The sequence below is a fragment of the Pollachius pollachius genome (genome assembly GCF_949987615.1).
Source record: "Pollachius pollachius genome assembly, chromosome: 8".
Classification (NCBI taxonomy): domain Eukaryota; kingdom Metazoa; phylum Chordata; class Actinopteri; order Gadiformes; family Gadidae; genus Pollachius; species Pollachius pollachius.
In genome coordinates, this window is record NC_136941.1 from 26,646,695 (window position 1) to 26,671,658 (window position 24,964).

At 41.4% G+C, this 24,964-nt stretch overlaps 4 protein-coding genes across 12 annotated transcripts; all 4 read left to right on the plus strand.

The window, feature by feature from the left end:
- Nucleotides 1–4,216: 4,216 nt before the first annotated feature.
- On the plus strand, nt 4,217–9,335 carry rassf1 (Ras association domain family member 1; the record flags this gene model as incomplete). Its single annotated transcript, XM_079741197.1, has 6 exons — nt 4,217–4,508; nt 7,616–7,740; nt 8,130–8,234; nt 8,342–8,618; nt 8,978–9,093; nt 9,186–9,335. 6 exons carry the CDS (start codon nt 4,217–4,219, stop codon nt 9,333–9,335), a joined length of 1,065 nt encoding a protein of 354 aa, XP_079597323.1.
- A 1,438-nt stretch (nt 9,336–10,773) lies between these two features.
- On the plus strand, nt 10,774–13,125 carry tusc2b (tumor suppressor 2, mitochondrial calcium regulator b). Of its 5 annotated transcripts, none has more exons than XM_079740992.1 (4): nt 10,774–10,984; nt 11,530–11,734; nt 11,835–11,955; nt 12,060–13,125. In XM_079740992.1, exons 2-4 carry the CDS (start codon nt 11,589–11,591, stop codon nt 12,123–12,125), a joined length of 333 nt encoding a protein of 110 aa, XP_079597118.1. In that variant the 5' UTR covers nt 10,774–10,984; nt 11,530–11,588; the 3' UTR covers nt 12,126–13,125. The 5 variants fall into 5 exon arrangements, with proteins under 5 accessions (XP_079597118.1, XP_079597119.1, XP_079597117.1 ...); XM_079740993.1 differs by having other exon boundaries at nt 10,774–10,948; XM_079740991.1 differs by having other exon boundaries at nt 10,774–10,910.
- Nucleotides 13,126–14,759: 1,634 nt separating this feature from the next.
- Nucleotides 14,760–19,787, plus strand: LOC307078987 (hyaluronidase-2-like). 3 transcript variants are annotated; one of them, XM_079741033.1, is made up of 5 exons: nt 14,760–14,812; nt 15,623–15,703; nt 15,907–16,884; nt 17,061–17,150; nt 17,238–19,787. In XM_079741033.1, exons 3-5 carry the CDS (start codon nt 15,934–15,936, stop codon nt 17,625–17,627), a joined length of 1,431 nt encoding a protein of 476 aa, XP_079597159.1. In that variant the 5' UTR covers nt 14,760–14,812; nt 15,623–15,703; nt 15,907–15,933; the 3' UTR covers nt 17,628–19,787. The 3 variants fall into 3 exon arrangements, with proteins under 3 accessions (XP_079597159.1, XP_079597158.1, XP_079597157.1); XM_079741032.1 differs by lacking the exon at nt 14,760–14,812 and having other exon boundaries at nt 15,443–15,713; XM_079741031.1 differs by lacking the exon at nt 14,760–14,812 and having other exon boundaries at nt 15,443–15,703.
- A 1,741-nt stretch (nt 19,788–21,528) lies between these two features.
- Nucleotides 21,529–24,669, plus strand: abhd14a (abhydrolase domain containing 14A). 3 transcript variants are annotated; one of them, XM_079741713.1, is made up of 5 exons: nt 21,529–21,616; nt 21,979–22,259; nt 22,373–22,488; nt 22,853–23,088; nt 23,768–24,669. In XM_079741713.1, the coding sequence occupies exons 2-5, from the start codon at nt 21,997–21,999 to the stop codon at nt 23,948–23,950; spliced, it is 798 nt and encodes a 265-aa protein (XP_079597839.1). In that variant the 5' UTR covers nt 21,529–21,616; nt 21,979–21,996; the 3' UTR covers nt 23,951–24,669. The 3 variants fall into 3 exon arrangements, with proteins under 3 accessions (XP_079597839.1, XP_079597838.1, XP_079597840.1); XM_079741712.1 differs by having other exon boundaries at nt 21,546–21,783; XM_079741714.1 differs by having other exon boundaries at nt 21,546–21,783; nt 22,046–22,259.
- Nucleotides 24,670–24,964: the final 295 nt, after the last annotated feature.

Sequence of the window (24,964 nt, forward strand, 5' to 3'; positions counted from 1 at the left end):
TAGCCTATACACAGGATAGATAACAGCAGCAATCCCTTCGATTAATACATCATAACATTGTTTGGGTGTTTTGATAGTATCAAACATCGTCAGTGACTATATAGGGCCGGCTAGGGCCTATACATTTTTTTTCTTTGCTCCTCTTTGGTGCATAGCCCGGGATTGGGGCTAGGGCCTATATAGCAATGTTATAATAATAAAACACGTACATAACCAGCAGACGCACGGACTACTCGCATATCCACACACACAAATACCACTTATAAAGACACTGTAAAACATGTCTTCAACTAAACAAGCTTTCGATAAAAAAAACACACCCCCACCCTCCTCCTTGACCCGCCTCTCTCCTCCTCATTTGCATTAAAGGTACAGACACAGAAACGGCGCGTTTGGGGAAAGCTCAATATGCGACTGGCTCGTAGTGGCTGTAATTCTGCATCACGGCTGAATTTCTGGAACGTCTTCAAATACTGTGTTAGGGACCCACTAATATCTATATTAAAGCATCCATAAAGTAGCATGCCATGGGACCTTTAAAGAATGGTTCAATAATCATGGTTTAGGAATGGTTTAAGCAAATATCAGCAGTTGTTTAGATGGAAGTCAGCGAGGAATCTAGCTTGAGCATAATTGCATTGCATAACATAAATTTATCAATATCATAAATGAATCAGCATTATATATACAATTTCATATGACATCAAATAAATAAAATACTTAGAAAAGATTCACATGATGAGGCACATGGCCCTTAGTTTCAGAAACAGCCACAGAGACTGGCGCAGTGGCTGGTCCCTCAGTATCATGTCCTGATGATACTGAGGACGTGAGGCAAGGTGAGCTCATAGGGGCCACTAAAAGTTATTCCAAGTAATCAGTTGCACTTTTGACTGAAAGGAGCTCAAATAAACATGTACAAAATCCTTTTGAGCGCGATACTCCAAGATAACCTTGTTGACCATGGTCAAGTAATTTTAGGCTTTGTTGTGAAAGGAGGGATGAAATGTTGTGAAATTTCAAAATGTGCACACTAACGGACACACACACACACACACCCCCCCACACACACACGCACGCACACATACTAGTTTAAATGTGATATGAACAGTTAATTAGGGACTACCCTGATGAACACTGCAGATCCATGTGTTTGCCCAATTAATTGTGTCTGTGTTTTCTTAAAGATGAGTGAGATACATGGATGAAGAGAGGAAGGGGGCTGCTGTTGTATAGGACTCAGTTCCGTGCTTCGCCCTGTGGGTTTGTGGGTTACTACGCTTGGATGTATACCAACTGGAATGTTCTAGAAATGTAGTTTTGGCGTGTAATCATTGTATAAGCAAACATGTATGTTCCTTGTATAAAAACAGGATTAGACTCAATCAAACATATTTTCAGAAGTCAACCCAAATAAGAGACATTTGATGTTGTGCCCTTCTCTCCCTACATATTCATGATGCAGCATGTTTTACAGGCCAAAGGCAACATGGTGCAGTGGAACTTTTTTATTTTATTTATTCTCACAACAAGATACAAATCCATATACTATTGATGAATAGATTAAATACTTCACGAGGAAATCCATTTAAAATGATGAAAAGATGAAAGATGTGGTGAAAGATGTACATTCATCTGTAGTGATTAAATATGTTGATCGGGTTGGGAAAGATGTTTCTGAGCCTGGGGGTGAAGCGGCCTACCGGCGACCACACCGTACCTTGGAGGATGGCTTGTTTCCAGACTGAGGCCACACTTTGTCATTGGGGGGAGACAGGGAGTTAGTTGGTAATCTATTGATTGATATAGTCCTGATATTATCGCTGTTAAAGCCTATCTACAGAGTGAATATAGTTTCTAACATAGAAACCTGAACGAGAATGCTTTGGATTGCAATGTTATGATAATGTGGTTACTTAATAAGTGCATAATACTCAAAAGCCTCCGGCATTACTGGCCAACTGTTTGGTGCCTTGTGGGAAAAGAAAGAATTCAAAATGATGTTCAACAGAGGAACGGTTGAATTTAATCAAGCTGAATAAAGGCCTCCGTCTACGACCAGCTAAACAACACTGAGGGTGCTGTTGTTTTAGGTCAGCTGGGATAAAGGATTGTATCCTCCTGGGGGCCTTGTTGATTGCTTGTGGGGGTGGGAGGCCTCTGGAGTTACCCTGGACGTGCCTTGGGGGGGTACACAACAATACCAGCCACTCTGATGCCAACAACAGATTCCTTGCTTAACCGGTCGCTGTTGATTGTGCTCCAGGTCTACTTAAAGCCTACTTGTGACCACAGTGAGTCTTTTCATTAGGTTCTATATTGATTATATTTATAATAGGAAAAGGACTAAAGAACTAAAGAACTGTACTCACATCAAAATGTATCCCATCACAATGTATTATGTATTTATTGACCTATTCACAATCGACAAATGTATCTAACCCTTACCCCTTTAACCATTATTATTTATTTGGAAGACAGAATAATATATATTTTTGTCTTTCCTTTTTTTTTGCTTGTATTCTTTACTAAGAGAGTGTCTTTCTTTTTATAACGGTGTAGTTAAAAGAAGAAGGAATAACATGTGTTATGTATATAATATATGTTAAATAACATGCAATTATTAATTAATATAGTTAATATACAATAATATAACTGCATAGTTATATGAATATCATGTATGAGGATAAATGAAAATGGCCATAATAATAATAATAATAATTATTATGATTATATAATATATACAACATTGCGATTAGAGCTTCAGAGTTATCCTTTCCCAGTGAGGGAGAATTTAGGACACATATGTGCGCCTGGGGTGTTCTCCGCAAGTGGTCCACCAAATGGCTTTTGGTGGAAAATGTAAAGATCACTCCGGAACAAGATTTTAGAGTCACACGTTTTAGTAAACAAGTCCACGGTAAACACCTGCTAATGTCTGCCGACCTGAAACTTCGGGATCAGGGAAGGAGAATTTATTTAAAATATTGTATGGATTATTTTATTCATTCTACAATTTATATATTTTTCTATCAGATATTTAAAGAACGCCTTAAACGGAGCCCATGATAGAGTGACCAACCGTTCGTGGGAGGAAGGTTAAAGGCTCGGATTAGATTTAATCCCACGGTTACTGGGCATGCGCAGTGTGAGGAGAATGGAAGAATGACAGGCGATGTGGCCGCCTCCCCTCTTCAATTTCCTTTATTTAATGGGTGAGGAATTACCAAAAGAGGTAAGGGCATATAAATCTTACATGTTATGTGTTTGGTTTGTTTCCGGATAAAATAAAATAAAAATAGTGACGTCCGGACACTAACATTCATGAAAAAATGTGAGTGTCCCGGGACGATTGATTGGTTGAACGACCGAATAAAGTGCTTATACGTTATAAACAACGACCAACATCTAAAAGTAACTCGCAGTAACACTTCCAGGTAACTTAATGTCGATTCTAGTTACAATGTGCACTTGTTCGCTCTGTGTGAATATCATTGTAACGGGCGCTGACCCACTTGGCAGGCAGAGCGATTGTTCAGATTCAACTCACAGTGGAGTCGCACAGGAGAACTCATGAAGGAAGGCCTACAGCAGCTGATCACATGGCACTGATTATCATTTAAAACTAATGAACTCATCCCTTTTACAAATGTAGATTTTAGTAGGTCAATATATTACGTTTATTAATTATAATTGTTATATGAGCAAATTTAGATAGAATTATGTTCCTTTCAATTATGCAATGATTGAAAATATTGGATTCTTATTCATATTGCACAGAATACTGTTTTCCACATGCCTCCTTTACAGAGCAACATATAATCATGTGCAATGTGAGTAATCCTGACATAAATCACAGCCTATCCCTTTCTCCATGAAGCCGTCAACATTCACTCACTATGTCGTAATGCCCTTTCCGGAAAAGCATATAAGAAGTGTATAGTGTCCTCTTTCAGTGACCAGCTAATAATAAAAAACGTGTCTTCTTTCAGAACCGGTTTAAGCAGAACAACATTCAACAGCAATGGTCTAAATGAGTAAAACCCTGGTGCTCATTTCCTGTCTGCTTCCTCATCCTCCATCCTGTCTGGAATTAATAAAGTACAGTTTCACTGGCTCATCATCACACATCTCCAAGGCCCTCTGAGTGGATGCATTTGGATTCATGAGTTCCCTTCGCGGAGCAGGATGCTCCGGTCCGGTGCCCGGTTGAAGCATGTCTAAATGTGAGTGTATCGAGCTAAAGGACCTCAGCGCTGATGAGCCCATCGAGCTGGCCGCTCCGCAGGCCACGCTAGTTGGGCCTACGTCAGCCGCCGGCCCGCCGCTACGCTCCAACGTGGTGCGCCTGGTAGGCGGCGCGGCAAGCGTTGAAGGGCCCCTCTTCCATCCGAGGGACGCCGGGAAGGGCCATGACTTCCTGCCCTGCAGCTACACCCATCTGACCTGGTGCGACCTGTGTGGAGAGTTCGTCTGGGGTCTCTACAAGCAGAGCCTCTGCTGCGCAAGTGAGTTACGACGTGAGCCGTCTCTCTGTGGTGTAGGCTTCTAAAAACAGAACCCAATACACCGTCTCTCTGTGGTGTAGGCTTCTAAAAACAGAACCCAATACACCGTCTCTCTGTGGTGTAGGCTTCTAAAAACAGAACCCAATACACCGTCTCTCTGTGGTGTAGGCTTCTAAAAACAGAACCCAATACACCGTCTCTCTGTGGTGTAGGCTTCTAAAAACAGAACCCAATACACCGTCTCTCTGTGGTGTAGGCTTCTAAAAACAGAACCCAATACACCGTCTCTCTGTGGTGTAGGCTTCTAAAAACAGAACCCAATACACCGTCTCTCTGTGGTGTAGGCTTCTATAAACAGAACCCAATACACCGTCTCTCTGTGGTGTAGGCTTCTAAAAACAGAACCCAATACACCGTCTCTCTGTGGTGTAGGCTTCTAAAAACAGAACCCAATACACCGTCTCTCTGTGGTGTAGGCTTCTATAAACAGAACCCAATACACCGTCTCTCTGTGGTGTAGGCTTCTAAAAACAGAACCCAATACACCGTCTCTCTGTGGTGTAGGCTTCTAAAAACAGAACCCAATACACCGTCTCTCTGTGGTGTAGGCTTCTAAAAACAGAACCCAATACACCGTCTCTCTGTGGTGTAGGCTTCTAAAAACAGAACCCAATACACCGTCTCTCTGTGGTGTAGGCTTCTAAAAACAGAACCCAATACACCGTCTCTCTGTGGTGTAGGCTTCTAAAAACAGAACCCAATACACCGTCTCTCTGTGGTGTAGGCTTCTAAAAACAGAACCCAATACACCGTCTCTCTGTGGTGTAGGCTTCTATAAACAGAACCCAATACACCGTCTCTCTGTGGTGTAGGCTTCTAAAAACAGAACCCAATACACCGTCTCTCTGTGGTGTAGGCTTCTAAAAACAGAACCCAATACACCGTCTCTCTGTGGTGTAGGCTTCTAAAAACAGAACCCAATACACCGTCTCTCTGTGGTGTAGGCTTCTAAAAACAGAACCCAATACACCGTCTCTCTGTGGTGTAGGCTTCTAAAAACAGAACCCAATACACCGTCTCTCTGTGGTGTAGGCTTCTAAAAACAGAACCCAATACACCGTCTCTCTGTGGTGTAGGCTTCTAAAAACAGAACCCAATACACCGTCTCTCTGTGGTGTAGGCTTCTAAAAACAGAACCCAATACACCGTCTCTCTGTGGTGTAGGCTTCTAAAAACAGAACCCAATACACCGTCTCTCTGTGGTGTAGGCTTCTAAAAACAGAACCCAATACACCGTCTCTCTGTGGTGTAGGTTTCTAAAAACAGAACCCAATACACCGTCTCTCTGTGGTGTAGGCTTCTAAAAACAGAACCCAATACACCGTCTCTCTGTGGTGTAGGCTTCTAAAAACAGAACCCAATACACCGTCTCTCTGTGGTGTAGGCTTCTAAAAACAGAACCCAATACACCGTCTCTCTGTGGTGTAGGCTTCTAAAAACAGAACCCAATACACCGTCTCTCTGTGGTGTAGGCTTCTAAAAACAGAACCCAATACACCGTCTCTCTGTGGTGTAGGCTTCTAAAAACAGAACCCAATACACCGTCTCTCTGTGGTGTAGGCTTCTAAAAACAGAACCCAATACACCGTCTCTGTGGTGTAGGCTTCTAAAAACAGAACCCAATACACCGTCTCTCTGTGGTGTAGGCTTCTAAAAACAGAACCCAATACACCGTCTCTCTGTGGTGTAGGCTTCTAAAAACAGAACCCAATACACCGTCTCTCTGTGGTGTAGGCTTCTAAAAACAGAACCCAATACACCGTCTCTCTGTGGTGTTGGCTTCTAAAAACAGAACCCAATACACCGTCTCTCTGTGGTGTAGGCTTCTAAAAACAGAACCCAATACACCGTCTCTCTGTGGTGTAGGCTTCTAAAAACAGAACCCAATACACCGTCTCTCTGTGGTGTAGGCTTCTAAAAACAGAACCCAATACACCGTCTCTCTGTGGTGTAGGTTTCTAAAAACAGAACCCAATACACCGTCTCTGTGGTGTAGGCTTCTAAAAACAGAACCCAATACACCGTCTCTCTGTGGTGTAGGCTTCTAAAAACAGAACCCAATACACCGTCTCTCTGTGGTGTAGGCTTCTAAAAACAGAACCCAATACACCGTCTCTCTGTGGTGTAGGCTTCTAAAAACAGAACCCAATACACCGTCTCTCTGTGGTGTAGGCTTCTAAAAACAGAACCCAATACACCGTCTCTCTGTGGTGTAGGCTTCTAAAAACAGAACCCAATACACCATCTCTCTGTGGTGTAGGCTTCTAAAAACAGAACCCAATACACCGTCTCTCTGTGGTGTAGGCTTCTAAAAAATAAAGGGGATTATGGCAATGATTAACTATGTGTGTGTGTGTGTGTGTGTGTGATTGTGTCTCTCTCAGCTATTTTGCATACATTTATTTGCATAATATACTTTTTGACAAGGAAAAGGGGCTTAATCATTGTTCCTCATTGGATCACTCTTTCAATATTAACAAGAAGGAACGCTTCGACTTTCCAAAACTGTATTGTCAACAATGTTGAGCATTTTCTGGTTATGAGTTGACTGTGATTCCATTCAATATATTGCTTTATCAAATACTTTGTTACATTGATGTGTAGGATATTTTATGGAAGACTTTAACCAAAGTACATTTTTCTGAATCAACTTTGTAAGCATACCATTTTAGTTCTTTTTCCTTCAATACTATAGAGGACTACTACTTTATCCATGTCTCTTTGCCCAATCAATAGAATTATCTCAGATGAGATAATTAAATGTGATACATGTGAGAGTGAGGCTCCAGGAAGCCTCACTCTCAAATGTATGGGTTGACTGGTAGTAGTGATAATACTTTGATGTGAAACACATCCAGAGGCTCAAAAACACTATATTTCCGACAGTCACCATAGTTTAAACATGATATGTAATGGATTAAGCTGTTGACTACTTTTTTGGCTATATCAGTCATATATTTGAACCATTAACTAAGTCTAACATTTAACATTAATCAGCTACTCAATAACTAGTCTCTTGTCTAACTGTGACTCCTCTCCCCTGTCAGACTGCAGATACATCTGTCACGACCGCTGCCGGCCGTTCATTCAGCTGGACTGCAGTGCAGGGGGCCATTTGGCGCCAGAGCCAGCAGATCTGTCTGTAGATGCCATAGAGACAGACACAAACGTGGTAAGATCTGTCTGTAGATGCCATAGAGACAGACACAAACGTGGTAAGAACCATTTTACTGAGGGCACCATGAATAGGCAAGGCAAGGACAATTTGATCACCCTCTCAAGTCACGTTTTTATTTTTAAATCTACCACAGCTGCCCTTAAACTCCACACACACACACACACACACACACACACACACACACACACACACACACACACACCAAAAGGCAGATTGGGACAAATCTTCCACTGCCACTCAGTTCTCCATTCGTCAACAAATACATTGATTCATTTTGTGAGGACACTAATATACCAATCATTTAAGAGAAGGCAAAATCACAATTGTACAGCTTTTTTTTTACATTGAAATGATTTGTATCCCTTTCGTCTCTTCTATTTCAGGATGAACAGATTGAATGGGGAAAGCAAGAATTGACTATTGGTGAAATCCAGCAGAAGATAAAGGAATACAATGCCCAGATCAACAACAATCACTTCATGGTGAACGTAAGTGAAGCTGTTCTTCATTCTTTCTGCACATTCATGTATACGGAAGTAAGGTTGCCTTGGAGCCTAGATGTTGTGCTTTTCAATGTTCATGATGATCTTTGCAGAATAAGGACGGATCATACACAGGGTTCATAAGGGTGCAGTTTCAGCTCGCTCGTCCGATTTCTCTGCCGTTGCCACGCAAACTGTCTCTGACACAAGAAGGACAAGCCTCGACGCGGAGGACGTCATTTTACCTCCCGAGAGATAGTGCCAAGCACCTGCACATCAGCTCCCTGACCCGTGCACGGGAAGTCATCCAGGCCCTGCTCAACAAGTTCACTGTGGTGGACAACCCCGCGAAATTTGCCCTGTTTGAACGAACGGAGCGTCAGAATCAAGGTGAAACTATGCAATGTGTTATTACACTTAACATTTCGTTATCTTTCGTAGCATAATTGCCTCAGTCATATTTTGGCCAAATTATGATAGGTCAACTAACTACACTCCTCACGCTGTTGATTAACTGAAACTCATTGGCTATATCCTAAGCCAATCAGTGCTTTTTACATTCAATAATCACTATCTGCCTAGGTCATCAATTTGACTGAGGCAATTTTGACGCTAAATACAAAATGTACCTTCAAATATGACTTAGGCCATTAAGCTATGAGGCTAATGATTTGGTGAATTGGACAAACTTAGACATGCTAGCTCTTCCTATGTTCACCAGTCGATTTCCTTGTTTTTTTTATTCACAGTGTACCTCCGTAAGTTGTCTGACGACGCATGCCCCTTACACTTACGCCTATGTGCTGGCCCTGGGGAGAAAGCTCTGAGCCTGGTTCTGAAAGAGAATGACACGGGCGACATAAATGTATGTTTCAAGTGTCAACCCACGTGGCCCCAGAGGGCATCCATACCGTGTGCTACAATGTGTCATTTAAAATCCTTTTGTATTTCTTACAGTGGGATGCTTTCAGCTTTCCTGAGCTGTGCAACTTCCTGCGGATGCTTCAACGCGAGGAAGAGGTGCACATCCGTCAGATAGTCAAACGCTATGCCCTCGCCAGAGAGGAGATAAAGCAGGCCATGTCAGGGGTCAGCATACTGTGTTGAAGCAGTCTGACGGGTCAGTGCACAGGGCTGTCCGGAAAATGGCTGGCCAATCAGTGGGTATTTAGCCTCTTCTGCAGCATAATGCAATCAGAATTATGACCTCAAAGCACCTTTTTGTAAAGAATATTAATTTAAAGCGATAACAGAAATCCGTATTTTACCTCTTATATTATTCAGGGTTATCAAGGTGTGCATTAAGCATCAGAAAAGGATGTTCCATTAAATTAATTCCTTCTATTACTTCCAGAAGATTGAATGAGTCTGTGGTTTACCTTCCTGGCTTCATAGCCAAGAGGGTGGCCAATTACTGTAGACTTGCGGCCAAGTCAGTGAGCAAGGCAGTGCGCTCACATTGTGTTGATGGTGCAGCTTAATGAAGCTACAGAGTGAGATCTTTATCGATGATGTTGTGAGAACTGCAACCACATTGGGAATGTTTAACACTTGCATCTTTACTTCAGGGAGTAACACCCAGAGCCGCATTGAGATCCTATCGCAGGGAATCCAATCAGGAGTAAACAGACTGTAGTGTATAATGCTGCTAACTGTGAAACAGGTTGTATAAAGACACAGTGTTAAAGTAAAAAGGGTGTTCTTACCTGAGCAGAGATAAAATGTGCCGTAGTAAAGATCTGAGAGTTGTAAAAAGATAGTGCAGAAAAGGGCAAGAAACTGAACAACCCCAAATAAGTGCCCTCCTCTCAGCTCCCTTCCTCCATACGTTTCACTGCCATTGAGGAGTGTTGCATTGACTCACTTGTGATTGACAGGCAAGATGGATTCCTCAAGCCAATCAGGGCTGCACTGATTAGTCAGAACTTAGTTAGGAGTGTTACAAAAGCTGAATTGGCTCATGCATAGACAGGGTGCTCCAACAGACATTCTCACAGCACTTCACTGACTATTAGCTCCTAATGGCTACGGTTATATTAAATGATAGCTCTTAAAGCCTACCTACAGCACATTTAAGAGGGATGGGGTCTAGACTTGAGAGGAATGTTGTTACATTTTTTGAGAGAATTGCTTGAGATGCTGTTTAAATTGAAAAATAAATTATTTAAAAGGTTTCCGCACATTTGAGACTTGTTATCTTTTGTTTACAGTATACAAGATGGCTCATGTTGATTAATATTGGGTTTCACACAATTGCAACTGTATTGCACATAATATGTATTGTCATTCTTGTCTTTGAGGAATGAGAGAGATATTGAGAATATATTGCAACATTTTAAATAAAAACTTCTCTAGTAGATTGGTGGCATAATAGCTGTTGTCTTATAAAGCCTTATATTTAAAAAGTAATAGATGCATGTATATAGCAATCGTTTTGATGTCTCGTACATCCACCGATTCCCACCCTTGCCGCTTGGTGGCGGAATTACAAATGAAGGCGCTTCCGGCCCCTGGAACAAGAGAACCAAAGAAGGATTGCATCCGGTTAGCTTACAGCGGTAGCTTGTGTGTAGCTTAGATGGAAATGATCAAAACAGCTATTTAACTACCGATTCAAAATACGACCCTAGAAACTAGTGCTGGTGCAGGTGATTCAACACGGATATATTGGATATACCCAAGGTGACAACGTTCTTCTGCATGAGTCTCCTTCCTTAAGGGTGAATTTAACCAGATGCCCTGTGTAGCGTTTTGAGGTAGGCTAGCTAGCCAGAGAGTGATCAAGCAATGCCCTATAAAGTGAGGTTATCATGGTAGTTGTTTAATATGTGTAGTTTAACGACTGGTCAAAGTCCAGTGTGTGATCTCTGCTTTATGTTTAACTCATAGTTGACATTGAAGGCAGTGGAAGCCGACCCATCCAGCTCACATTGGGTCTGGCAGCAGATCGAGGGCTGCACTGTGCTGTCGATCATTTTAGTTTTGGTTACTATTGCATGTGTGATGCCTGCTGAATACCTGCTGAACGAATGAATACTTTTCTTTGAAGGTTAGAAGAGGCATCTCAAAATGTTATCACTTTTTCATTACATATTAACGTGACAGGGCTCTGATTTATCATATTAATGATGGTTGGTTTTCTGTCTGTTTCCCCTCATTTTTTATTGTAAGTGTCCTGGTGTTGAACTGTACATATTTTATACTGACGCAATTTATGCTTAGACTGAATGTTAACCTTTCTTCTTTATTTAACATGAAAAATGCTATTTAAAACACATGTACCTTGTTCTATTCTGCACAGTGAAGCTGTAACACTACAAGGAGGCCTGTGACCAAGAAAAGAATGTGCCACAGTTGAAGATGGGCGGGAGTGGCTCAAAATCAAGAGGATATTGGCCTTTTTCTGGCTCAGGTACTGTTGAAGACGCAACCAAAGACGGAAATGAGCAATCGGTGACCAGACTGCGTTTCCCAAGTGCAACGCCATTTGTGTTTACAAGACGGAGGTGAATACAGGCTGCCACACCAGATTATGTATCACATCATGGCTGTTAAAAGTATTGCAGACTGTCTCAAAACAATTAGTAATAACTTTATGTATTGCAGCTCGTTGTACTTGGATGAGGATGGTGACTTGGCCCATGAGTTTTACGAAGAGACAATTGTAACAAAGAATGGTCGTAAAAAGGCCAAGCTGAAAAGGATTCAAAAAAATCTAATACCTCAGGTGTGTAGCATGGAAGAAAAATCGATTGTTTCTCACTGGACCAGACATAGATTTTCCCAAGATGTATCATGTCAAAGCAAGTAATGGCTCTCTTTTCACTACAGGGAATGATAAAGCTGGAACATCCTTCTATCCATGTAGATTTTCCTATCGTCCTCTGTGAGGTTTGATGCCTGAGCCTTTTCCTGCTCGCCAACTCCGTCCTGCCGTCTCCCTGTGTGGGGGAGCCACGCACTTCACTGGAACATGACCTCTCCAAATATCTAATGCCCTTTGCCTGGACTGGTTAGTAAAATGTTAAGCCTCTGCATGCAAACTATGTTCATGGTTTGTCACGTGATCTGTGTCGGGCACAGAAGAGGCCACCCATAAAAATGTATGATGTATTAAAGATGACAAAACAGTAGAAGGGGGTTACCATCTATGTGAATCCTAGTTTAAATTTTAAGTTTAGTGTGCCTATGGATCTTTGAATATTGTAGGAAATTCCTTACCATATTTCAGCGGGGTCTTCTCTTGTTTTATAATTTGTTGAAGAAATGCACTTCGAGAATAATGCAAAAGGTTATTACATTTTTGGCTTTGGCGAGATAATGGCCAGTAATTTCTATAATGGCCTGAAAACAAACGATACACGTATGATTTGAGAGGAATCAAGAGCTGTTTGTTAAATCACTATCGTGTCAAGTGCTTCTAGCATAAATATCTATAATATATATATATATATATATATATATTAAAAATCCAATTTAATCAAGGCCAAAACTTAGGTTTTCAGAGCAGGGAGGCTTAAATGTACATTGTATGTGTGCAACGCCTATATAACTTGCTTAAATATCAACCTTGCATGAAGCCTTCATTTGCTTAACACTAAATATCCCTATGAGGTGGACGATTCTCTGCCAATATGTTCAGAAGTGGTTTAATGTGTTGTAATGTATGATGGATCTTGGCTTGAGTTAAGAGGTTGTCTGACGCCCTCATGTACAGTTGAGTTTAACAACAGATCATTTGTTTTCTGCTTGGGCTCACTCAGTTCACTTTTTATTTATAACTGGTCAAATAAATTTTTTATTTATATTACAATTGAAAATGTGTAATTGGTTTGTTTTATTTTTCATGCAAAATTTGTTTTCTTCTTCTTCGTAACTTTAACTCTAATAATTGCATTATATAATTGTCAATATTATTTTTTGCTCCATTGCTGTGATATGGATTTTGCAGTCCTTTCAGAATGAAAACAATTTCCCTTACTATTATTTGTACTTATTTTATGCAAAGACTACATGTTATCCTTCAATCCAATTTTGATGAAAACATGGATTTAATTCTGGAATCAAACCAATTTAATCACAAAAGGTTAAGGGCTACGGTGAGTAAAAAATAAACTGCTGACTGAAGGGATTTTTGGCAGTTGTCCCTTAGAGTCTTCTTGGTGCCTCCACCCTTCAATCCCTGATTGGGGAACAGGGTGTCCAAAGATTCAGGCTCTTCTCCTGGTATAAAGGTTTAGGGTCTCTGAACAGGTATGGAGAACCCTGATGGTCAGGATCTCTGAACAGGTATGGAGAACCCAGAAGGTCAGGGTCTCTGAACAGGTATGGAGAACCCAGAAGGTCAGGGTCTCTGAACAGGTATGGAGAACCCAGAAGGTCAGGGTCTCTGAACAGGTATGGAGAACCGTTAGTGGGAATGCAAATCTATTGATTGAGTCATCAAGCGATGATGTACATAGTATTCAAAACACAGGAAATGCTGTGCAACACAGCCCATATACAATCTTGGTTTGCAGTATTAACGTGGGTGGATTCTTACCATCATTGTATTTCCGCTTTCAGGACATGTAAGGAAAATAATTAACCTTTCAAATCCAACGTCTTAATGAAACATGTAATGGCTTTACCAGTAAAGACTGCAACAAGAAGAACAAGCTGCACAGGAAATTGAGGGTGGCTCTTGCAGGGAGAGGTTAATAAGAAATGAATTAATAAGCATTGAAGTGGTTTATTACGTCCACTTAAAGGATAATGCTTCATCAAAATCCACTTAAAGTTATTGATGTTACGAAATCCTTTTGATTTCTGCAGCTTCAAAGTATTTCATCGTCCTGGGGAAGTTCCAACCACGATGGGTCGGTTCAACTTTACATTCATGGTCATAATGGACTGGCCCATGAGGCATCCAGCCCAAGTAAAGTAGACGGGTTCATCGGTAAACGGCACCGTGTTGAGCAGAGTAGATTTAATCAATATTTAATGTTTCATTAAGAATTATTCAAATATGTAATTTACCCTTCTTTTTTTTTTTTACATAATATAACATTATCCTTGGTAAAACTACATCTCTACATTTGTGCGCTTGTATATTCAGGATGTGATATTTGAAAAAGAAAATAGCATATATAGATATATCTCAGATATAGAAGGTTATATGAACTGGTGGTCGTGCATGCCTTGATTTGCTTTAGTTGCTGGACAACGCTTGGATCACTCCTATGCAAAAATAGCAAACATTGAACTCATAATTCATGTTTATATTCATCAGAAAAACTCAATACTAGCATGGACTTAGGTCCTGTGTGTGTGTGTGTGTGTGTGTGTGTGTGTGTGTGTGTGTGTGTGTGTGTGTGTGTGCGCGCGCGCGCGCGTGGTGTTTGCTGTCTTTATTCAGACAGCTCTGAATCAGCTCAGTCATCTTGGTTATGACAGTATCAGGGTTCTCTCCAGGCCCTCTAGGGAGGGCCTTAAGGGTGGAGGTCATATTAGGTCTATAAAACGGCTGCGCCCTAATGGACTGAAACTGGAATTGAACTCATAGCAGGCAAAAGAAGACCCTCTGTTCGACTTCAGATTTTCCCGTAAGTCTCTTGCGGGTTATGCTGTTTTATTAGATGCCAGTATTAGATTATATATATATATATATATATATATATATATATATATATATATATATATATATATATAAATACTACTATAGATACTTAATATGCTACGACTTTAATCGATAGGCACTGGTGACCAAACCTAAATAGAACACCGCGGAAGAAGAACAGACCATATGCTGAGATGTGTAGGGGGATCGGGCACAGAAATATTATGAAAAATGGAACGTTGAAATCGTGTGGTATGATGAAGATGATACTGCAAACTTTTTTTTTTCGATAGTTCGATAGTAAGTCGTATGGATCATGAAAACAACAATATATGAGTTGTAATGGTTTTACAGCAGCCTCTGCTTGAGAAACCAATGCCCCCCCCCCTGTTTTCCTCGGTGGGCGAGTCGCTTCCGCCAGCCTCTAGCTGAGCATACTCCGGACCAGTGTTGCCAGATTTGGCCAGATTTCCCGCCCAATCTGGCAACCCTAGCTGCAGCGCGCATCCGCCAGGGTTGCCAGATTGGGGAGGAATCTGGCCCAATATGGCAACACTGCTCCGGACGTCGATACTTGTTCGCTCGTAGTAATACAGACATGTATTGAAATAAAAAAGTAAGTATGAGGAATTCTCTCGCCATGGCAGGGTGTTTGGAAATTGAAGTTATTTACGAGTCATTTGAAAGCGACCATAGTAGACCGAAGTGTCTTAGCTGACAACTTCAAAGTAACAGGTCAGTCTTATCTGTTCCCTAAAAAGGTTGTTAGAAATGATAATGAATGCTCTGTGACCAGCCAGAGAGATGCCACAGCCGACCGAATGGTGTCCATCAGCAGAAGCAGAATCATGACAACGTGCGAGCACTTTAAAGAAAGGTACTGAAAGGTTAGGCATATGCTTTTCGATTTCGTAATTTGACGTGTATTTATAGTAACCTATAGGCCCATGTATAGTCTCTACATTTACAAGAAACAAAATCTCGTTTACCATTACCAGAAATATATTAATAACCAAATAGAGCTAAGTATCAAATGTTTTTTTTACTGGCATATGTAATCGTTGCAGTTTTTTATTTCAGAGACTGGAAAAACGTCAGAGGTTAGTTATGGCGAACGTATTGAACAACCATTGGGCGCTGAGTGTTCAAGTGGCATGGTTGTTTGTAGCCCTTTTCATACCCTGGACTGGCCTTTGTGCAGAAGAGCTAAAACAGACAAGATTGCCATTGTTTTCCCAAAAGCCGATTCTCCTGGCCTGGAATGCCCCAACAAAGGACTGTTTTCCACGTCATGGTATACACTTTCCTCTGGAGCAATTTCAGATTGTGGCATACCCAACTGAGGGGTTTGTTGGACAGAACCTCACAATATTTTACAAGGACCGACTTGGCTTGTATCCTTATTATGAGCCCGATGGCACTGCTGTCAACGGCGGCCTCCCGCAGGTCGTCAGCCTCTCCCAGCACTATGAGAAGATACCGACGGGCGTGAAGAAGTACATAAGGGAGCCAGGGTCCAAAGGCCTGGCTGTCATCGACTGGGAGGAATGGCGCCCACTGTGGATTCGAAACTGGAACAGCAAGGATGTGTATAGAGAGAAGTCTCGACTTATGGTGGCCCAAAAGAACCCTGATTGGCTCCCTGAATGGGTAGGGAAAGTCGCCCAGCAAGAATTTGAGCTGTCCGCTCAGAAATTCATGCTGGAGACTCTGAAACTTGCCAAAAGCCTGAGGCCACACCAGTTATGGGGGTTCTACCTGTTCCCCGATTGCTACAACCATGACTACACCAGTGATCCCAACAGGTACACCGGCCGCTGTCCTGATCTGGAGGAGAAGCGGAACGACCAGCTCAGCTGGCTGTGGACTGAGAGCACGGCACTGTTCCCCTCTATATACATTGCCTCAGTACTGCGCTCCACAACTTCCGGGCGGCACTTTGTGCGTCACAGGGTAAAAGAGGGAATGCGCCTGGCGTCGACTGGGGACGGAGTGGCACGGCCCGTGTTTGTTTACACCCGGCCCACCTATACCAATGAGCTGACTCTGCTCACCGAGGTAGGTGGATCTTCCCACAGAATGAGAATGCATAGCATGTTTCCCATTCCGTCCGTTCGATCTTGATGTGTAAAGCAGGCTCTGAGAAGTTGTGACATGTCTTTGATCAAAAGGTTCAACCCCCTGCCTGTCCTAATCTGACCAATAATTGTAATTCATGTCAATGTTTCTCGCAGATGGATTTGGTATCAACCATCGGAGAGAGCGTCGCACTGGGAGTGGCAGGTGTCATCCTGTGGGGCGACGCCAGCTATGCGAGCAGTAAAGTGAGGGACCTGCTCACAACACCGTACCCCTACCATCGTACCATGTGTACCAAATATCTTAACATCCCGTCTCTCATTCCCTACTAGGAAAACTGTTCCCGCCTCTCTGAGTATCTCCGCGGGCCGCTGGGCCGATACCTACTCAACGTCTCCAACTCGGCCGAGCAGTGTAGTGGCATGCTGTGTCATTCCCACGGCCGCTGTCTGCGCAGGATTCCCGACACCGACACATACCTACACCTGAACCCCCTGAGCCATAGCATTACACTGCAGGACGGGCGATGGAAGGTAACTGGTAAGGCAGGCCGGACAGAGTTGGTAGACTTCCGCAGACATTTCCAGTGCCAATGCTACAGTGGATACAGAGGGGAAGGCTGCGGCCTTAAAGAAAAAGAGGAGAATAGAGCAATCTCATTCCTGGGTGCTTGGCCCCTGAGTCTTATTTTCCCACTCGGTCTCCTCCTCTTGCTCCACTGAACGAACCCTGATCAAAGATCAGTTATCTCTACATGTCGAGGATGTATACAATTAGATGGGCGTCGGATCAAAGGCCTTATGAAACAAATCTAGATGAACCTCATTCATCTGAACCATGGACTGCCGCTCACCACAGAACGTGTGAACATTGAACACTTCACAGGCATTGTTCCTCGCAGCCATGCTTCTTGGGGCCTTTGCTTTTTTTATCTGCAAATTGCAAGTTTGGTCATTTATTCAGCCAAAGAAGGTCAGTAGGACTTTTGTTGAGTTTCATTTAATTTCCCATGCATTGTCATTGCATGTGATGCAATGAGAAGGTGACTAAGGTCAGTGCTTAGAATCAGAGAATTAAACCCAAAGTCCACCAGAACCTAGTTTATTTGGCAAAATAAATAAGCATGCATGCAAAGAAGAGGCGAAGAGGTTCTGGTGGACATTTGGGGATTTTCATTTTGTGTTTCTAAGCAGTGACCTCAGCATAATTGTCATTGCATCACGTGCAACTAGCTAGGTAGTTGGTTGCATGTGTTGCAATGACAATGTTGCCTAAATTCCTTATTCTAGGCACTGACCTCATCAACATTGTCATTGCATCACATGCAATTAGCTAGGTAGCTTGGAGGCATTTTTATACAGTTTTATATTATAAATATATTTATACTGTAAGATATACAGTGTGCGTATAGGTTTTATGTGCCAATCGTTGCTACTACCTGCAAAGAATCTAAGGCTTTGCGGATGCATCCAAGCAAGGTTTAGAAAGCCATCCTAAAGCTTGGCATCTGGTTCATTGATATCCTGGGCATCAATTAACAATTGTGCCTTAATCGAGACTGAAGCCCATTTAAATGTCCAACTAATGATTCAGATTATTAGTATTCCATCTTATCTATCGAAAATCGTGTTTGTTTAGATGTATTTTTTAGCTTGCTGCAACAGTGATTCTCTAAGATGTACTAATGCAGGTCATAAACCAACATCAAATGAATTCTAAAGCTATTGATTGGTGGGTTGTACTAATTCATGCACATAATCTTCTGCATTGTGCTCAAGAATTGTGACTCATTTGCACTGGGATATTTTCAGCTGGCTTTTAATATTTATTAAATTTATAATTTGGTCATGATAAATCATCAACTGGCTGACATACTGGAGAATACTAAATATGAGATGATGCTGAACATTACTTCCAGGATATGTTTCAGATTTATCAAGTTAAAACTAACAGGAGAAATATTCCATTATCACATTTGTTGACAATGGTATATACTAAAATGTGGTTAACTCCTCATCAGGTTTTATATAATGAAATGCTTAATATGGATTTATATTTAATTTAAAAAGGAGAACTGGAACTTTAATGGACCTGAGTGCTGTCAGATTTGATGTTCAGTTAAGTTGACAATCAGATTGAGTTTGTATTAAGGAACATGTATTGCTTTGGTACAGCAAGCTTTAATAAAAAAATATTGATAATCAAAATTCCTGTTAATGCCAGGAACCCTAATCCTATTGAAATTCAAAGTCATAGGTAGGATACTCTAGTTGAGGATTCAAAAAAGGTCAATTTGGCCTCAAATTGAAGTACTTGATTATTAGTCAATCAAGAAGTATTGCCCATGAATCAGCATTCCCCATGAATCAGTGTTCCCCATGTATCAGTATTCCCCATGTATCAGTATTCCCCATGAATCAGTATTCCCCATGACTCAGTATTCCCCATGAATAAGTACTCCCCATGACTCAGTATTCCCCATGAATCAGTATTCCCCATGAATCAGTATTCCCAATGACTCTGTATTCCCCATGAATCAGTACTCCCCATGACTCAGTATTCCCCATGACTCAGTATTCCCCATGACTCAGTATTCCCCATGAATCAGTATTCCCCATCAAACAGGACACACCCTGTCCTTACGGCAAGCCTAGGTCTTCAATTTGGATTTATTGTTCAGACATGATTTTATTGTTTGGCTGTTTGTTTAGACATTATTTCCTAAATATGACGATATCCAATTCCAGTGTCAACCGATCAGAATCCAAACTGATCAGCAAGTGACCATATTCTGATCACTTTCTATTTTCTGAGACGCTGCAGCCAAAAATAAGGGTGCTAGTGATATCATGGAGACTCTACTTTTCAGAGACCTTTGCGTATGTGTATGTTATTAATATCAATGAACATTCATTGAATGAAGGTCAGTTCTCCATAACACTTTGTCATGTTTGTAAAATAAATATAATTAAATTACTGATGTGTGATTCACACAGGAGACCATTATTACCAGGAGTTCAATTTGGGGCATTGGTAAATATTTTAGAAACTTTCAGGGGTATTTCGTGCCCTTTTAGGCAGACTTGAGCAACATTTTTCTTCTTTCTTTTCATTTATTCAGCTGAAACGAAACTTCATTTCATATTATATTCAGGGTGCGATTTGTGAAAAAACCAGAGGGGGGGATAATTTTGAGAAACATTTTAAAATGTTTCAAAATGAAGACGGACCCTGTGTATTTTGGTTGTTAATTATTATGATGTAATGGTGAAAATACTTTGGGTGGGGGGGATAATTTTTATCCCCACAGAGGATAAAAATAATTCAGCAGAGGGTAGGACGTGTAAACCAGAGGGGGGGATAATCCCCACCATCCCCACCGGAAAATCGCACCCTGATTATATTGTTTACTTAAATAGATTATCAAGTACTAAAGGATTTATAGACTATTATTTAAGTTTAAAATAGCATCATAAATTATCTAAACAACATGGAACCACCTCTCGCAAAGGTTATCAATGGCATGTCATTAATGGGCTAGTCTCTTCTTCTCTTCTTAGTACAAAGACCTGCCCCCAAACACACGGCCCCCAAACCACAAGGCCCCCAAACCATACTGCCCCCAAACCACAAGGCCCCCAAAACACAAGGCCGCAACCTCTTTCTGAAGATCGCGACCCTCGCTCTCCTTGGCTGGGGGGACCATTCCCTGCTTTCTGGAGGCCTGTCCACGGCTGGAGCTGCCCCGGTAACGTCCCAAAGGTTCTAGCTTGCTCATGAATGTATACATTTTGAGACAGTTGGTAATTAGTCTCATGTCTATCGGATTATTGGCTTTTACGTGACCTCGCTAAGCGGGGGCTATTTATCGACTTTATACCATAGCAGGTCTGATTATAAACAGATTATCGATATAATATACAACAACTATCCGTACGAGGCCCTACTTTTGATTCTTTTTGGCTGGTTTCCCAAAGATTAAAACACATCACAGTGACCCATAGGGCATGCAGGTTACTGCCAAATGATTTACAACATTGACCATAATAAGAATAGGTCAGTATGTCTCCTTTTTGTTGTTTCAGAAAAATTAACATCAGATATTTTGTTGATATATGGACTCAGAAATCTGGTCACCCTTAGCCTCGATAAACTGTTTTGCATAGAATCCCATACCCTCTCCAACCCTACTAAGGCCACCAATAAGGAATGGACCCCCCAATCTGACTTGGGGGACGCCCTTGCCGCCCTCTGCCCACTCATTGCCACCCTACACCACATTTGTAGGAACCCACCAGCACCCTATTGACGGCGCTGCTCTCAGCCAGCCTTTTCGTCTACTTGCACTATGACAAAGCGCCTGCCTGGAACCGGTTATGAAGTTATCTTTTGGTTTGTTTTGTGCAGCGATGTACATGATCCGATGTTGCTCAATCCATTTACAAGGGGCTCGTTTCCTAAACCTGAGATTCATAAATAAATGATTACTATAATCATAACTAAACGTGATGTGTCGGATGTATCGTGCTACAATATTGTGGTGATGTGTGTTAATAATAATAATATTAATAAGAGCGGAACATTTAAAGTGTAGCTGTGGTTTCCTGTCAGCATTAATATGCAGTGCAATAAAACTAAAGTAGCGTCTGAGACAACGGGATTTACACTGAGGCAGTGCGATAGTATTCTACCACGAAGCGGTGTCTTTACTGTGAGTATTGTGTAGTAGTTTCCACTTCTACCATCACTAAGTATTAACAGCCGATAGGAGAAACGATATAACGTTAAACAGTAACACGATGAAGTGTGTACCTACCAGCAAGAATTCAAGTGTTTATCGTCCGTCGTTGAAATAATTTACACAGTACTCAACTATTGGTATGTATATTCTTAAATATAATTCTTAATCGTATTAGGAATTGTCCAATCTGATCTCAGGTGTATCTGGAATCAATACTGGAATGCCACCGTACTGTATAGTATACCTACATCAAGCATAACTCCTTCTACTCGAATACTTCATACCCTGTTATCACAAGTGTGATTTTGCTTTTTTTTTACTTAATATTTCAGATCCAGCCTTAAGCTGAAATGAATTTCTTGCGTAATCGTCTTGTCATACTGGGCTTGGTGCTGTCAGCCACGATATTGCTGTATCTATTGCTGCCGTCCATCCGGCACGGCGGCATGGAGCCGTCCCTGGACGTCAAGAAGATGGGCCTGGCAGCCACCTCCCCGCCCCCTGCTCCAACCATCAACATGTCCATCCGCACGGGTCAGCTTCCCGGAGACCCCCCGCTGTTCTTCCGAGAAGCTTTACCAATCGATGCATCGGGGAGGCAGATATTGCCGAGGTGCGATCTGCAACGCTTTTGTAGCCAATACTAGCGACAGGTTTTTTAATGAATACATTAAGATAATATAATAGAAAATCCAATTACAAATGGAAATATTTATTCTTTAACAGGCTTCAAGTGGTCCTTCTGCATGGCCAGGCCTTTTCATCGAAAACTTGGGAAGAACTTGGTACCCTTGCTTTACTAGCGACTAATGGATTCCAAGCATTGGCTATGGATCTACCAGGTACAGATTGTCACACTTTAATGTGAAAGTGGAATGCATTGCCAACTGAATAACTAACAAACAGCACTAAAATTATTACGTTTGCTTCTCTCAATATCTGTATATTGATTAAAACATATCAATAATTAGAATCAGACCATAATGAATGGCGTTCATTGAAAGAAGATTTGTAATACTCATCGTTAGAATGGTCTATACGACTATTAGCATGGAACGTAATGCCGTTATTGGTTGTTCCCCTGTCTCGGAAATAGGTTTCATTATCTACAGCAAGTATTGAAGTCATTTCAATTCAACTGTATCCACAATGTGTTATCTATTAATCTTCTAATAATGATGTTTGTTTATTATGTCTGTTTGGGAGGATTTGGGAATTCCCCTGACTCGGATGCACTGAAAAGTGACCAGAATCGAGTGGACCTCCTTCAGCGTTTCATGGAGTCGCTTGGCGTCCGGACGGCAGTGCTCCTCAGCCCTTCTATGAGCGGTCACTATTCTCTACCGTTCCTCTTCAAGCACAGCACGCAGCTCCATGGCTACATTCCCATCGCTCCCGTCGGAACACGAAACTACACTCCGCAGCAATACCAAAACATTCAGGTGAGCAATGTCTAGGCTACTAAATGATGTCAAGATAAATTCAGTGTTTGTTGACTTTGGGTTTAACTTTGCTCTGCATTCAGAATTCAGTCTCTTCAGTCTGGGCAGTGGTGTGGAGACAGAATTTAAACCTGTGGGTTTGATGGTTTGTGGGCCCTATTGGAGAAAGCTACGGGGGCCATTTGTATGCGCTAAACTGTGTAGGACAAACAAAGATGAAGCTAATTAAGCGGCTAAACATTCTTGTGGATATAATGGATGTCAATTGATGGCAAATTTCCAAAACGGCCAATATGGAAACACATCTACACCACAAGAGAAGGCGAGGGGAAAAAACATCATGGTTGATTCAAATCTCAACATAGACAATGTCAACAATTCACCTTTTAACAAAACCACCAAATCCTTTTTGGCGGAACCCTCAGTATTTTTTCTGTTTAATTGCTACCATTGCAAAGTCACAAGTCTTTATTTCAGCTTTTAGTGACGCTGAGTATTGGTCAAAGGGGGTCAGGATACTAGTGGTGGGCTCGACCAAATAGAAAGGTTCTGTGTTCGGTCCCGGATTTCAGGTTTAACGTCCTTAAGACCGCCTACATTTATAGATACGTCATGATAACATGATATGTTAATGTCATGTTTTCTTGTCCCCTCTACCTACTACCTATTTGCCTTTCAGACTCCCACACTGATTGTGTACGGAGCCCTGGACACTAACCTGGGTGCACAGTCCCATAAGAATCTCATGCAGCTGCCCAGGAACACAGTGGTGAAGCTGGAGGGGGCACGCCACGCCTGCTACATGGACAAACCCACAGAGTTTCACCAAGCACTACTGGACTTCCTCAGCAAACTGCAGTGAAAGGTTATGATGGTTCAGGCGACAAAGAGCATTATGTCATGATATCTGTTACAGAGTGGTACCGTTACTTCTGTTGTTGAATTACTAGATGAACAATGCTGTGCATGTCACTCAGTGTGAGAGTCATCAGCACATGTTTGGTTTGGGGTGACTGAAGATGGCAAAAGGATTGTTGAGTTTCTTGTTAATGTTATAAAATGGTAATTTTCATAGTCTACAAAAGCTGTTCATACACAAAAATATTTTTTCTTATTATGTCATCTAGAGATCAACGCTAGACTAGTGGATCTTGTTAATGTCTGTGTGAACATGGTTCCGTTGTTACCATTTTTGTCGGTGACATCCCCTCGTGTAAGTATGCAATGTTACAGTTTATGTATTTAAAATGTATCTTATCCCATTTTAGCTTTATATTCGAGTATGCTTTGAAAATGTTAATCTTGGATTGGTTTGTTGTATATTCTTAAAATGAAAGCTATGGTTAAGAAAGACTTAATGCATTATACAATAAGATTCAATGAAGAACTTAATCTATTTATTTAAATTTAGAAACTGTAATATATTTGGAAAGGATTTGAGTAGCAAAAAACATCATATGCATATCGTATTTAAAGTGTGTGCCGTCATCTGAGTATTCAGATTGGTGTAAATGCTAAGTGTGTTGTTGTTAATTACTGTGTCTGTGTTAATATAAAATCAATGCGACACAGCCTGTCCATTAAAACCTACAAGAAAGGCAGTATCTTTTATCCGTTATACCCATGCTATGGCTGCATCTTTACTATGAAATACACATGCACTACAGTGTCTACCGTTCCTTGGCGTACTACTACTATGCGACCCAAAACAACGCATGTTTATCGTGTTTCTGCATTGTTTTTGGATATGCTCTTGTTTGTGTGTATGCATCGAATAATTCAAGCTTACGGAGTTCATTGATGAGACGGAAACTACTACACAATACATGCAACTCTATGATACCGTTCAAATATCGCTATACCGTGCAAAACGTGT

What these genes read in the sequence shown, in the direction of transcription:
- abhd14a (XM_079741713.1), top strand. Translation starts at nt 21,997, where the DNA reads ATGAATTTCTTGCGTAATCGTCTTGTCATACTGGGCTTGGTGCTGTCA. An exon ending in ATTGGCTATGGATCTACCAG is followed by an intron (nt 22,489 to 22,852) that starts GTACAGATTGTC and finishes TCTGTTTGGGAG; the next exon opens with GATTTGGGAATTCCCCTGAC. An exon ending in AGCAATACCAAAACATTCAG is followed by an intron (nt 23,089 to 23,767) that starts GTGAGCAATGTC and finishes TTTGCCTTTCAG; the next exon opens with ACTCCCACACTGATTGTGTA.
- LOC307078987 (XM_079741033.1), top strand. Translation starts at nt 15,934, where the DNA reads ATGGCGAACGTATTGAACAACCATTGGGCGCTGAGTGTTCAAGTGGCA. An exon ending in AGCTGACTCTGCTCACCGAG is followed by an intron (nt 16,885 to 17,060) that starts GTAGGTGGATCT and finishes TGTTTCTCGCAG; the next exon opens with ATGGATTTGGTATCAACCAT. An exon ending in CCAGCTATGCGAGCAGTAAA is followed by an intron (nt 17,151 to 17,237) that starts GTGAGGGACCTG and finishes ATTCCCTACTAG; the next exon opens with GAAAACTGTTCCCGCCTCTC.
- tusc2b (XM_079740992.1), top strand. Translation starts at nt 11,589, where the DNA reads ATGGGCGGGAGTGGCTCAAAATCAAGAGGATATTGGCCTTTTTCTGGC. An exon ending in TTTGTGTTTACAAGACGGAG is followed by an intron (nt 11,735 to 11,834) that starts GTGAATACAGGC and finishes TATGTATTGCAG; the next exon opens with CTCGTTGTACTTGGATGAGG. An exon ending in AAAAAAATCTAATACCTCAG is followed by an intron (nt 11,956 to 12,059) that starts GTGTGTAGCATG and finishes TTTTCACTACAG; the next exon opens with GGAATGATAAAGCTGGAACA.